Source organism: Hyperoodon ampullatus (assembly GCF_949752795.1).
Source record: "Hyperoodon ampullatus genome assembly, chromosome: 16".
NCBI lineage: Eukaryota > Metazoa > Chordata > Mammalia > Artiodactyla > Ziphiidae > Hyperoodon > Hyperoodon ampullatus.
Genome location: NC_136929.1, coordinates 27,829,453 through 27,843,625, shown reverse-complemented (window position 1 = coordinate 27,843,625; position 14,173 = coordinate 27,829,453). Strand labels below are relative to the sequence as shown.

At 35.5% G+C, this 14,173-nt stretch overlaps 1 protein-coding gene across 2 annotated transcripts in view; it reads right to left on the bottom strand.

The window, feature by feature from the left end:
• The window catches only part of MYCBP2 (MYC binding protein 2), a 266,872-nt gene that overhangs the window by 102,881 nt on the left and 149,818 nt on the right, over nucleotides 1-14,173 (bottom strand). For both annotated transcript variants that reach the window (XM_079721660.1, XM_079721659.1), the window contains exons 40-44: nucleotides 13,426-13,644; nucleotides 7,891-8,116; nucleotides 6,817-6,935; nucleotides 5,846-5,933; nucleotides 3,475-3,524 (exon numbers count right to left, since the gene is read on the bottom strand). In XM_079721660.1, coding sequence (XP_079577786.1) covers nucleotides 3,475-3,524; nucleotides 5,846-5,933; nucleotides 6,817-6,935; nucleotides 7,891-8,116; nucleotides 13,426-13,644 — 702 coding nt within the window. The remainder of the gene's footprint in view (nucleotides 1-3,474; nucleotides 3,525-5,845; nucleotides 5,934-6,816; nucleotides 6,936-7,890; nucleotides 8,117-13,425; nucleotides 13,645-14,173) is intronic.

Genomic DNA, 14,173 nt, shown 5'->3' with positions numbered 1-14,173 from the left:
TCCTATGACCATTTTCTTAATTGTTTTGGGTTTGTTTTTGTAGGTCTTTTCCTTTTCTTGTGTTTCCTTCCTAGAGAAGTTCCTATAGCATTTGCTGTAGAGCCGGTTTGGTGGTGCTGAATTCTCTTAGCTTTTGCTTGTCTGTAAAGCTTTTGATTTCTCCATCGAATCTGAATGAGATCCTTGCTGGACAGAGTAATCTTGGTTGTGGGTTCTTCCCTTTCATCACTTTAAATGTATCGTGTCACTCCCTTCTGGCTTGTAGAGTTTCTGCTGAGAAATCAGCTGTTAACCTTATGGGTTAACCTTATGGGAGTTCCCTTGTACGTTATTTGTTGTTTTTCCCTTGTTGCTTTTAGAAATTTTTCTTTGTCTTTAATATTTGTCAATTTGATTACTGTGTGTCTCGACATGCTCCTCCTTGGGTTTATCCTACCTGGGACTCTCTGTGCTTCCTAGACTTGGGTGGCTATTTCCTTTCCCATGTTAGGGAAGTTTTCAACTATAATCTCTTCAAATATTTTCTTGGGTCCTTTCTCTCTCTCTTCTCTTTCTGGAACCCCTATAATGCAAATGCTGGTGCATTTAATGTTGTCCCAGAGGTCTCTTAGGCTGTCTTCATTTCTTTTCATTCTTTTTTCTTTATTCTGTGCCATGACAGTGAATTCCACCATTCTGTCTTCCAGGTCACTTATCTGTTCTTCTGACTCAGTTATTCTGCTACTGATTCCTTCTAGTGTATTTTTCATTTCAGTTATTGTATTGTTCATCTCTGTTTGTTTGTTCTCTAATTCTTCTGCGTCTTTGTTAAACAGTTCTTGCATCTTTTCGATCTTTGCCTCCATTCTTTTTCCGAGGTCCTGGATCGTCTTCACTATCATTATTCTGAATTCTTTTTCTGGAAGGTTTCCTATCTCCACTTCATTTAGTTGTTTCTCTGGGCTTTCATCTTGTTCCTTCATCTGGTACATAGCCCTCTGCCTTTACATTTTGTCTATCTTTCTGTGAATGTGGTTTTCATTCCACAGGTGCAGGACTGTAGTTCTTCCTGATTCTGCTGTCTGCCCTCTGGTGGATAAGGCTATCTGACATTTGTATATTTTAAAATATAAAACTTTAATTACATGAATTTTTTTGTATTTGCACCCAATTTTAGATAGGCCTTTTGGGGAAATAATTTTCTTCCCGTGTCCCAGTGCTCCTTTAGCCTATAAAGTAGAAAACTTTCAGGAGGGAAAAACTTGGGATAATATTTCCAGTGTCTTTCTTCCCACAAAAAAGAAGTGATTTATCAGAGATCTGCATGCTAGATGCAATGGTGCATCTCCTCCCATTCTAGCATTCTACATGTGCCACATCCCTCTTTGTCAGGGCCAGGGCTCCCTTTTGAAGACAGCTGTAAAGGTCTCCCTCTTTTTGTGTCTCCATTACTGGCAGCTATCCTGGGTACGTTGTGTCTGTTCTCTTGGGCAGGTGGGTACCGAGGTCTTGACTTGGGCAAAAAGTAGATGGAAGTCTGACTGTGGCTGCACATACACTGCATTAGCCTGTGTAAGCCTTATTAAAGTTAAGAAAAAAAGGCAGATAAAACTGAAATTTTAGTTCTCACCTATATGAGAAGCAAGCCTTATATTTTGGAAAGACTTGCTTTAAGGGCTAAAACTCTAGAAAACTTTTAATGACCATATAATAAATTTCGAAACATAGTATTTTCATAGAGAAGGATTATATTTCCATTTCTATCAATTTCTTCCACAAGTAACTTCTGCATTCTATAAGCCATGCAATTTCAAAGTCGTAATCTTTAAAGTCAAACAGACTTGAGGTCAAATCCTGACTCTGTACAAGTTATTGCTGTGTGCTCTCAAGCTAACAAGTTACGGACCATTCCTGAATCAGTGAAAGGTATAAACTGGTGATCAAATGATATCTCTTCCGTGGTTATTGTAAAATTTAAATTAAATAACACATTTAAATGCCCACCATCTGCCTAACAAGCAGTAGGTGTTAGACCATCACAGTGATGACCTTACATGCCAAAACGGTGGGTAATTTGGGAAATCACTTTTCTCTTTACAGCGGTACGATAAAGACCTCTTTTTATCTGGCCTAAATGACATTCTATAAGCTGTAATAATCCCTGCAATGATAATATGAGCTACTTGGTGGTTTTCCTTAGCTAGAATGTTATCTGACACATAGTATATTTATTAAATATTTTTTAAATTAATTTTTATTTTTGTATCTTAAGATACAGAGATTTAACTTTTTTAAAAGAAAAAAAACAAAACAAAAGCTGGTGGGTTTTTAAGACACAGATGTTTCTTAACATTATTGAGGACACCATGACTCCCTATGATTAGAGCACAGTGATCAAGACCATGGACTTTGTCACCAAACTGCCAGAGGTCAAATTCTAGCCTAGCTGCTTACCAGCTGTATGATTCTGGGCCATTTACTTAAGTTCTCTGTGACTCAGTTCCCTTATCTATAAATAAGAGTCTCTAATTCATAGGGTTGCTGTGAGGACTAAATGAGTTAAAAATGTGAAAAGTGTTTGGAATAGTAAGTGATAAAGTTAAGATCAAATAAATGTTTGTTTTTATTATTACTGCTGTGATCAATTCATTTCAGAAAATAAATAAAATGTAAACCACTAACTCTAAGTATTGATATTAGAAGACCTGGATATTAGACTGTATCTCCCAGTTAGCTGAATTCTTAGACAAATCATAAAACGTCTCTGAACTGAAGTTATTATAATTGTAAGATACAAGAGAAAATACTGACCTCATAGTGTAACTGCAGAAACAGACAGATAATGTCAAAGACATGGCAAACTATAATGTGCTCTACAGATGTTATTTAAATTACCATTACTAACAGCTTTTTTCCCCTTTTTCTCACTGGTCAATAAAACTTCTTTCAAGATCCAATTTAAATGTCCTCCACTGGGCAAAGCCTTCCCCTGGGCCCTTGGCACTTGGTAGCTCTTCTTCCTCCAGCAGGGCTTTCATCTCACTCCAGAGTTAACACCCATCACACAGTACAACAAGGGCTCATGTGGTGGGTCTCTCCCATCAAGGGGAGAAATTATGAGTTATTTATCTCTATAACTACCAATTATGGAATGAAATACTACATGAATGAGTGCTACGTTCAAGAAAAATAAGGTTGATCTGAGTGAAAATTCTGCTTAAAATTAATGTACAGGGCTTCCCTGGTGGCGCAGAGGTTGAGAGTCCGCCTGCCGATGCAGGGGACGCGGGTTCGTGCCCCGGTCTGGGAGGATCCCACGTGCCGCGGAGCGGCTGGGCCCGTGAGCTATGGCCGCTGAGCCTGCGCGTCCGGAGCCTGTGCTCCGCAACGGGAAAGGCCACAACAGTGAGAGGCCCACAATAAAAAAAAAAAAAAAAAAAAAAAAAAAAAAAAATTAATGTACAAAGTTTACCCTTACAATTATCAGGACAATACCTGTAATGCAGCCTCTTCAAGAATTTCAAGGTCTTCCTCTAATTCATTACCTGTTGTGTAAATGAAAAGGTTTACTAAAATATATTCATCCTTAGTTTATTTTTCTAGTCTTTTGCATTCATGACATCTTTCCCACACATTTGATATTCCAAATTGAAGAGAACTATTATCATTCTGGATAAATCTCAGTGGCTTAAATTTTCAAATGCTATTTTCAGTGTGAATATAAGCTGTAATTCTCAAGACAATACTCAAAAAGCAACCACCAAGTGATTTTCAAAAGATATATACTATATTTATGTACACAAATGTGTATTTTTGACTTTAGTGTATTTACTTTTTGACCAAAAAAAAAAAAGAAAAATGAGGGAACTGAATTTTCAGAATCCGAGCCTTTCTAGTTTGCCTATATTGTAGAAGAGCTTTACCTTTAGTAAACAACAGTTACTTAGAGGAAAATGTAAGATAGTGACTGTATTCTCTAGCCATTTTCTCCTTTACTGCTTGATGTAGAATATATTTTATTCATTGAATTTTCTTTGATAGCTTAATTAATTCATAAAATATTACTACTAAAGTAATACATATTCAAAGGGAAATAGTCAAAGTATGCAAAAGTGTAGAATGAAAAATTCTGCTACCACTCCCTTCCAAAGATAAAGAGCGTCAACAGTTTCTTATGTATTGTTCTAGAAATTTTGTGTGCAAATAATGTGTATATACATATGTGTCAACGTATACACATGTGGGTACATACACATATATTTATATACTTACAATATAATGTTCACAAAAATAGGACCCTCTTCCGCAGCTTGCTATTCTTAATTAATATAACTTGGACATCTTCCTTGGCCCGGACACAGAGGTCTACTTTTTTGTTGCTGCTTTTTAACAAGCTGCATACATTCCTACTGTATGGACTTACCATTGCTTATTGAACCAGTTCCCAACTGACAGGCATTTTGGTTGCTTCTAGATTTTATAATCACAAATACTGCTATATTAATCTATCTTACAACATACCTTTTTTGAGCATTTGTGCAAGTATGCATAAAAAATTGCTACATCAAAAGCTACATGCATGTAAAATTTGAATAGCTGTTGACACATCTCCTTCAAAGAGGCTGTGCCATTTTCCCTCATATGAATAGAACACAGATGTCTCATTGTCTCATTTCCTCATCATGTGTCAACACAAAGCAGGAACAAGGGAACAGAGAAGGGTGGAAGGGAGCAGGAAGAGGAGACGGATTAGATAGGGAAGAAAGGAGTAAAGAAAGAGAAGGGAGGAAAGAAAGAATAAAGTGGGAAGGGTAGCCCTAGAGGGAGAAGATACAGATGGACTTTTGGAGGTGAGAATTGGGGAAATACAATAATAATGCCTTTTATTCCCAACTACTGTAATAATAAAATGTTTGATCATGGATAAACGTCATGGAATTAGTAAATATTTTAAGCCTTATTTTCATCTTTACAATTCTGATAATAAATCAACTCATGTATCACACAATTCTGTATCCTAGAAATAGGTACTCTTTGGCCATTGCCTCATTTCTCTGTTGTGCATCACATGAAAACTCTTCTAAAGAGCCATCTACGTTCAACCTGACTCCCCCTCCTGACTTTCCATTGTCTCATCCCACTCTAAAAGTCCTTATACTTCTCTCCTTTTACTGATATATATATATTTCTTCTTGAGTATATAAATAGCCAACAAGTTTAACCCAGTGACAAATTTTAATTGCTTTCTCAGTTTCATTAAAAAATCCCACCAATATCCACTCTCCTGAGGTTTTACATCTACCTCATTGGCTGCTGCTTCAGTCTTTTCTGCAGCCTCTTCCTCCTGTTCCATCGGTCTTTGAAATTTTGACAAGTCCCAGCTTTGACCCTTGGTTATTTTCTTTCTCATTTGCATTCTCTTCCTAGCTCATCTTTCATATGTTTCTTTCATATGGTCTTTAAATGTCAACTATGTCCAAATGACATTTCTATTGACTTGTCCCCTGAGCTCCAGACAATAAGCATCCGATCGCCTATTTGATATGTCCACTAGGATTTATGAGAGATATCTCAAGCTTTTGGTTTAATACTCTATTTCCAGTGCTTAACCCAGGGCCTGGCACATAGCATGTATGTACATAAGAAAGTGCTTGTACGCATATATGTGTGTGAATAAAAAAACTAGAGAGGTACTCTTCAGTCTCCATTTAAAAAACCCAAACAACCAGTATATTAAGTAGTTGCTCATGAATGTATGTGAATTCATTTTGCTAATCTATTTTCAGAATGTTCTGCGATGAACATATTCTATTCTTAAAAATTTTTTTAAATCATAAACAAACACCTAGTACTTGACCACACTTACCAATAGGAAGTGCTAGATCCTTTTTCATCAAAGCTGCTGCACAAACCCCACCAAGATTGGCTAGTTCTTTTTCCAACTGAATGACTCCCTGGAGAATTGCAAACACAAAATCAGATGCTTTAAAAAACGTTTGGAAGATGAAATTTTTGAAAGATGATGTGGATTATCAAAAAAATGAGACTTGCATTCAAGTGTAATGTTTGAAATTAAAAGGAAGCATATGTTAGGAGCTAATGGTTAATTAAGAGTGTAAGAGATTTAGGGCTTCCCTGGTGGCGCAGTGGTTGAGAGTCCGCCTGCCGATGCAGGGGACACGGGTTCGTGCCCCGGTCCGGGAAGATCCCGCATGCCGCGGAGCGGCTGGGCCCGTGAGCCATGGCCGCTGAGCCTGCGCGTCCGGAGCCTGTGCTCCGCAGCGGGAGAGGCCACAACAGTGAGAGGCCCGCGTACCGCAAAAAAAAAAAAAAAATAATAATAATAAAAAAAAAGAGTGTAAGAGATTTAATATTATGTCTCATGCTGGTTGTAAGTTTCAGACCTACAGGTTCATTGTCCAAAGAATTTTTCATTCATTACTTTGAAGGAACATGATCAGTCTTTCACCTTGACTTTTTTTTTTATTGTATGATTTGAGACATTTAGAAGAGATACTAAGTTCGTCCCATGGTGAAATTAGGTTCTATAATTTACTTAGAAAGGTATAGCTACCAGAGCAGGTTTGGAACAGGCACAACTATACTAAGTCTTTAAAGGCTGGGTCACGTTGCACAGACTCCATTCTCTTCACATATTAAAAGTAGCAAAACCAGACCACTGCACAAAATTAAACTACAGAGTATTTTAAATTATACACTATAGCTTAAAATAGATTTCAGACTTCTTGAATACAGAGAGCAAACACAATTTAAGTCAACAGCAGCTCTTAGAAACACAATCTTCCTTAACAGAATGAGAAGATAATTCATTCTCACCTCATCAGGTCCAGGGCTAAACTCATATCCAATTGCAAAACATTTGAAACCATAGAAAGAAGCTTTGTCATCTTTCACATAATCTGATGCAGTCTCCAGTGAAAAAAGGGCCTCATTTCCTAAGAAAAAAGCTAACATTGAGTTCAAAATCTGAAACAACTTTATCAAAATTTCCTTACTTTTATCTATCTCAAGATAGGTGGCAATACAAATCAGGTATTAAAAAAACCAAGTCTTTTTTGGGGTCCCTATATCTACTTGAACAAAGCTGTGCTTAAAAACAACAGTAGAAACAATAGAACCATGCCAGTTGTTAGTTTTCTTTATGATGTAATTCTCCTTAATCACATGTCCTAAGTTAAGTTACACCAGTGATCACTGTCAATTATCTGTCAATTACTAAGGTGACCTGGGATAGCCTCTTCTGTTTCAGAGTGAGCAATCCTCTCTAGGCTAAAATCTGGCTTTGTGTGATTTCTTCACAAACAAACAAGGCAGGTCAGCCTAGAAGAAAAAAGTTTCTAAATTCAAATTGGCTATTAGTTTGAGAGATCACAAGAGTAGTTATGGTTAATTGGTTAAAAAAAACAACAGACTGTAATAGCAAAAGTGCCTCCACCCACCCGGCCACATACACCCTCAAGCTCGAAAACAATAACTTCACATAACACAGTGGGTTCGGTGGTTCACCAGTTCTCTTGAAAGGAAGAAGTCCTTGGTAACTTCTCAAAATTTAGCACTTATTGGGAAAATAAAATACCTAATCCACTTTTTCTATAGTTTGGCCCCAACTATACAGACAGCCACTCCTCAGTATTAACTCTCTGCTTTTGTGAAGCTGATCTCTTCTCACAAGATCCTCAAAACATTCTCTTTCCTAAAACTTGGTCATGTTATGCCCCATGCCCAGAGAGTCTTCTTTACTACCCAACTGCAATCCAGATACAGGGTAGGTCTTGAAGAAATTCTTCTAAAAATTAAATAAACATTTTCAATGATGTATCCTTACTAAACATAATTATCATAAATGCATATATTTTACCATATAAAACAAAAAAGAAAAGAATAACTTACCTGGCAACACTAAAACCATGGTAGGCCACCCAGAGGATCCTGAAAATTTCTTTAATTCTATCCAGGAATTAAGATTTTCATGAACAGATGTCAATTTTGGTCCATATCCTGAATTCTGAACAGTTCTGACAGGAATCAACAAGCGGAGGACATCTTCTGACTGTGCAGTACCACACTGAGGGTCAAACTCGATTGTCATCCACCGTACACACTCTGGGAATGTCACCTGAGGTCAACAGGCAAGAAGTCACTCGCACAAGATGAATTAGATTTTAGCGTTTTGTCTAGTTTAGAAACAGGACATCATACTGTAAAGATGATGCCTTCAACATACTGTAAAATAAATTTTAAGTAAGGAATTAAGTGATCAGAAATCAAGGTATTAATGGTCAGTATCAATTGTCTCGACTCCTCACTTGAAATATCTATTGCTTTCTATCTAATATTTGCATTAATGTTTTTAAGTACACACTGATATCATTAGAAAAACAATTACAAAGCTGCTTAATTTCCATAAACATTCAGCTATCTGACTTTCCTGTGGAAGAGTTTATATAATGAATTTTCCACTTCAGTCAGTGTGCATTTAAGGAATGTAAGTCGGTAACTCACAATGTAATTTGATAGGTAAAATATAAAGATACATTGATGGAAATTAATAAATCATTAACATGTAAAGTTTTAGTCACTTTTAGGTTATCTACCATTCTACCATTCATAGTATCCATTACAAATGTTTCTTTTCATTAACAAAAAAACTTTGTAACTTCATATATTATGAGAATAGATATAAACACACACACACTTATATACTTGATAAAAGCCTAGATTTTTATATTGTCCTAACCTGAAATTTCATTGTATATATGAGATTATGATGGCACATAATTATATATATTTTTAAGGCCACTTTTAAGCTTCTGTCACCATTATGGTAGAAGGAATGCTGTAACGGTAGTCAAATTACAGTTAAGTAGGACCATGTCAAGTAGTAAACTATGAACTGGTTGTAGGACATGATATAAACCTTAAGAAATTTTCTAAATATTATATTAATCTAAAAAAAATTACCTCAGACGATGGCAAATATTTTTAGTAGAGGATTTTTTACAATCTCTATTTAAATAAAAAGCTCAACTTTATTCATAATAACATAAACATAAATTAAAACTAAACTGAGACACCATTTTCCCACCATTCCTCCCATTATATTGGCAAAAGGCCCAGAATTTAACCACATACTCTTTTGGGGAGGCTGTGAGAAAACAAGCACTCTGATACATTGTTGGTGGGACACAAGAAGACATAACTTCTGTGACTTCCCTGGTGGCGCAGTGTGTGGGACTCCACACTCCCAGTGCAGGGGGCCCAGGGTTTGATCCCTCGTCGGGGAGCTGGATCCCGCATGCATGCTGCAACTAGGAGTTTGCATGCCACAACTAAGGAGCCTGCCTGCTGCAACTAGGACCCCGAGCAACCAAATAAATAAACAAAATATTAAAAAAAAGAGAGACATAACTTCTATGGAAGGGAACTGTCAACATCTAGCAAAGCTACATATGCGTTCACCCTCTGAATCAGCAATCCCAGATCTATCGAGCACAAGCCTCCTCATTCTATATTTGTTTAACCCAGCCATCCCACTTCTAGGAGTTTACTTTGAAGATATGCTTCTAACAATACGGAAACAAAAAAACAAACAAAAAACTCCAAACACAGGCACAAAGTTATTCATTGCAAAAAAATGAAAACACCCCAGATGCTCACACACATAAGATTGGCTGAATAAACTATGATAGGTCTTTACACTGGAGAACTATGAGGCTGTAAAAAAAGAATGAGGATGATCTCTGTAAATGGATATGGAGAGATTTCTATACACAGTGTTAAATTTAAAAAGCAAAGTATGAAGTAGTATACATAGTGTGCTACCTTTTTAAAATAAAGGTGGAAAATAATACTACAACTAAATCAATCTATCTATCGTTCTAATTTTTTCCAAAAAAGAACGCAGGAAGGATACACCAGGATACTTACTGGAGTAAGTGAGAAGCAGAGAAGGAAAAGGACTTATAATTCTGAGTATGTTATTTTGTATAATTTTATTTCTGGAGCCATATTAATATTTCACATATTTTAAAAGTAAAATTAAATCAACTAGGATAGGAAAAAGACTCGTAAAAATTAAGTACAAATAAACAAATAAGCCTAACTTTATATTAAACTGATCATATACCCACTTACACATATACATAAAATGAACTACCCCAAGCAACTTCTGAATAAAGTACTTTGATTATCCTAATGTCAGTGGGATTAACAAAAGACAAAATTTTTGCAAAGAAACTGTTAATTTTATATAGTATTCAATATTTTTATTATTCACAGTGGCATACGTAAATGAAAAGGGTATAAAGAAAAGACCTCAATGGTGCTGACTAGAACTAAGATGAAGTGCTCAAAATCTGATGAAAACAGAAAAAGGACACAGAATCCAGCTTGAACAGATTTTCCCTGGCCAAATCAATTAAAATTTGAGCATCAAACTGAATGACAGCAAAGGATTATAACACCGAGCAAAAAAGAGAATCTTTGAGTCCATATTGATATAAACACATAAATAAATAAATAAATAATTTTTAAAGGGGAAGGGATGGGAAAATTCTCCTTTACAACAGAACACCAGCTGGGAGGAATAATAGAATTAGAAAGCCACCGTCTTTATAGTAATGAATGATTTGGGTAAGAATAACCAATGGATACTAAAATTTGTTGAAAGACAGTATTTTTTACATAGTGTTTAACCCATAGATATCTACCCATAGACACTTTCAAAGGGAAAAAAAGATGCTTTTTTGGTGGAGCTATCACCTTAATCAAGTGACTAAGTACTTCCTGATGGGATGCACTGAGGAGAACAGGACATCGCTTACGTGGTGTTGCCACCCAAAACACAAAACGTGAATCTAATCATTAAAAAACAATCAATTACATCCAAATAAAAAGGATATTTTTACAAAACCACTGATTGTGTTCTTCAAAAATGCCAATGTCATAAAAAATGAAGGAAGGCTGAGGAACTACTGCAGATTAAAAGAGATCAAAGAGGCCTGACAACTAAATGCAATGTTTGAACCCAATAGGATCCCAGTCTGGGTTTAAAAAGGTTCTGTGAACACCACTGTTGGGAAAAAAGGCAAAATGCTCAGCTTATAACATGATATACTACTACTCTTTATTGTGGTAATAACCCTGTTTCAATGTTAAATTTCCTAAATTCGATTGGTACATTAGGGTTATACAGAAAACTTCACTGTTCTTAGGAACAAGGTGAGGGGTCATGATGTTTGCAACCTGCTCTTAAATGGTCTGACAATAATAAATAGAGATAAATAAAACAATCATGGCAAAATGTTAACTAACGAAGCCAAGTGAAGGGCATATGGGGGTGTTCACTGCACAAATCTTATTACTTTTTTATACAGGTTTGAAATTCTTCGAAATAAAAAGTTGAAAAACATGAGGAATGAATACACACACACACATCTGCATCTGTATTTGTGTGTCTATGCTTACATTAAAAGAAATAATGGAAGGCTAAACTATAAAATTATAATAATATGAAATGTTACCTGAGAAGAAGACATGACGGGGAAGAAGGGAACAGAATGAGGGGACAGAGATAAAAGCGAGACTTCTTTGAATACACTTTGTTTTACAGATTTGACTTAAAACTATGTAATTGAACTATTATCAAACAAAACTTAAAAAGCAATTCCTAAAAATCTAGAATAAAATAAAATAAATGATGCCAAATGTACATCCAATTAGCGGCATAATCACAGAGAGAGGGATTATTCCAATTTACTTTAAAACACAGTAGTTGACTATACCCACTTACTTTGAAAACATGGTCATTTCTCTGTACTTCCTAGTTGGGAATATGCCCAAAAGACAAAACACACACACACACACACACACACACACACACAAAGAGTGAATGAATAATTAAGTGATTTTCTAATTCTAACATTCCCAGTGCCATCGAGAACAGGAACTTTCGCTTTACGAGAAAGGAGATTCAGGTGTAACATCCTGTGGTCCTTATTTTGAATGAGTATCATCAGTACAAACTCATGAGGTATTTTATCTTTAAAAAAATACGTATACACATAGATGTGTCTGTTCATAAATATACCCACATACATAAATATATATACAAATAATATATGCCTGTGTATATAAATACATGTGTGTTTATGTGTGAGTGTATGTACTAGTTCTATACACTATAAATATCTAGAAACAATGACAACCCAGGAGAAATGAGCATTCCCAGTGCCATATTTTGGCTTTTAAAGACTCATTACCATTTAAAGGAATCACGGCACTTTGAAAAAACGGTGGGTTTCAGATTTGAGGCAGGAAATGTGTAAGCTCTTATAACGTCTTATACCAGAGCCTGTAACATCTTACAACATCTTACACCAGAGAGTGAGGATGTTATGAATGACTACAAGGGGTGTGTCTAAAGGACTCAGGAGTCAAGCTGAAGAGGATCCTATCAAAAAAACACACGATCCAGTTTCTTAAATAAAATTCAAGGAAACAAAAAAGAGAGAGATGGAGGGGGATCAACAGATTAAAAGAGACTTAAAAGACATAACCAATCACAATGTATGAATCTTATTTGGATTCTAATTCAAACAGCTTAAAATGTGCACATTTGATAACCTAAAGGAATTATTCATTTTTTTAAGTGTGATAATAACATGGTTATATTTTACAGGTCCTTACATTTTGAGATACATAATGAAAAATCCATGAATGTGGAAGGGACAAAGAGGGTGGGGAATAAATGAAAGAGGTCTGACCAAGAGTTGATAACAGCTGAATCTGGGATGATGGAGAAAAGGGGTAAACTGTACTAGGCTGACCTTTCATATGTTTACCATATTCTACAATAAAAAGCTGAATATTTTACAAGCACATAAAACTTAAACTTATAATTAATTTAAGTGGACAAATTTTCTTGCTCTCCCTTAATTTAAGTGATACAATTTAGAAAGCAAGGAATAGGATTTTGGATACTCTATAATAACAACATTATACTTATAAATATTTTATAGGTACATTTTAACATTATGTATAGTATTTTAAATCCTACACTGGGTACGTAAATTTTCAGAGCTCAGGCTGTGGTAGAAATAGTATCAGTTCAAAAAAAGTGGTTTTTAAATTTTAATGCTGATATCCACTATTACAATATATAATTGGCAGTTGAGCATTACACATGCCCTGTACTTACAAAAAGATATGAGAACAACTTTCCTAAACCCTATAAACCTATACTCTTTAACAGTAAAGACTGTCTTAAACCCTGGTGTGTATTTGACAGTATCTAACCACCTGCTGATTCTCTTTATTTACATATAGAAGTTATACTTGAACAGAGACCAAGTATCCTTTAAGATATCAGTATAGAACATCAAATCAAGTTTTAAGTTTAAACTGTCCCTAGGAACTGGTGCCCACCTTGTAGTGCATCACACATGCAGGCTTATAGGGGTGCTCGCTCTCTATGACAGCATAGTGATTAGAGGTTGTACAGGCAGAGAGGCCTTGTTCAGGCTGGTTTCCTGTGGTGCTATCTGTTGACTGATTAGGATTGAATGCAGGGGGTGCATACTTCTGATTCAGAATGGCAACTGAAGGAAGCAACTGTTGGACAAGGCCAAAGACTTCTACAGCCACCTAGTATAAAAAAAAAATGATTAAATGAGATAAGTGTGAAAGTTGCTTTAAAATGATTAAGTACTATAATTGTTGGTTATACTTATTATTCGGAATTTCTATTTAGAGTTTCTTCTAGCTAAGTTTTCGTTCAAAGAGAAATCTGTTCTATGGAAAGAAAAAAAAAGACTTATATTTATCTTAGATGTTACATATAGCCTAGTCCATATTTTTAAACCCTTCTGCCTTTTTGGGACCTGCAGTAAACTAGGTTTTACTCAAATTTAATTATGCCAAAGAATCAGTAGTTTATAATTTCTTCCATGTCTTGAATATTTCACAATTTTACAACACTCCTATCCTTTAACATTGTTATTTTTATTCAAAATGGAGATTTGGCATCGACATTATAACTTTTAAAGATCTCAGTGAACTTAAGCTTTCCTTACATATCACATTCTAAAATATATTTCCTATTCCCAAGTTCTTCAAATGTAAAGCCAATAAGTAAGCATGGTAATCCAGTAAACAATACTAAGATCAGAGAATT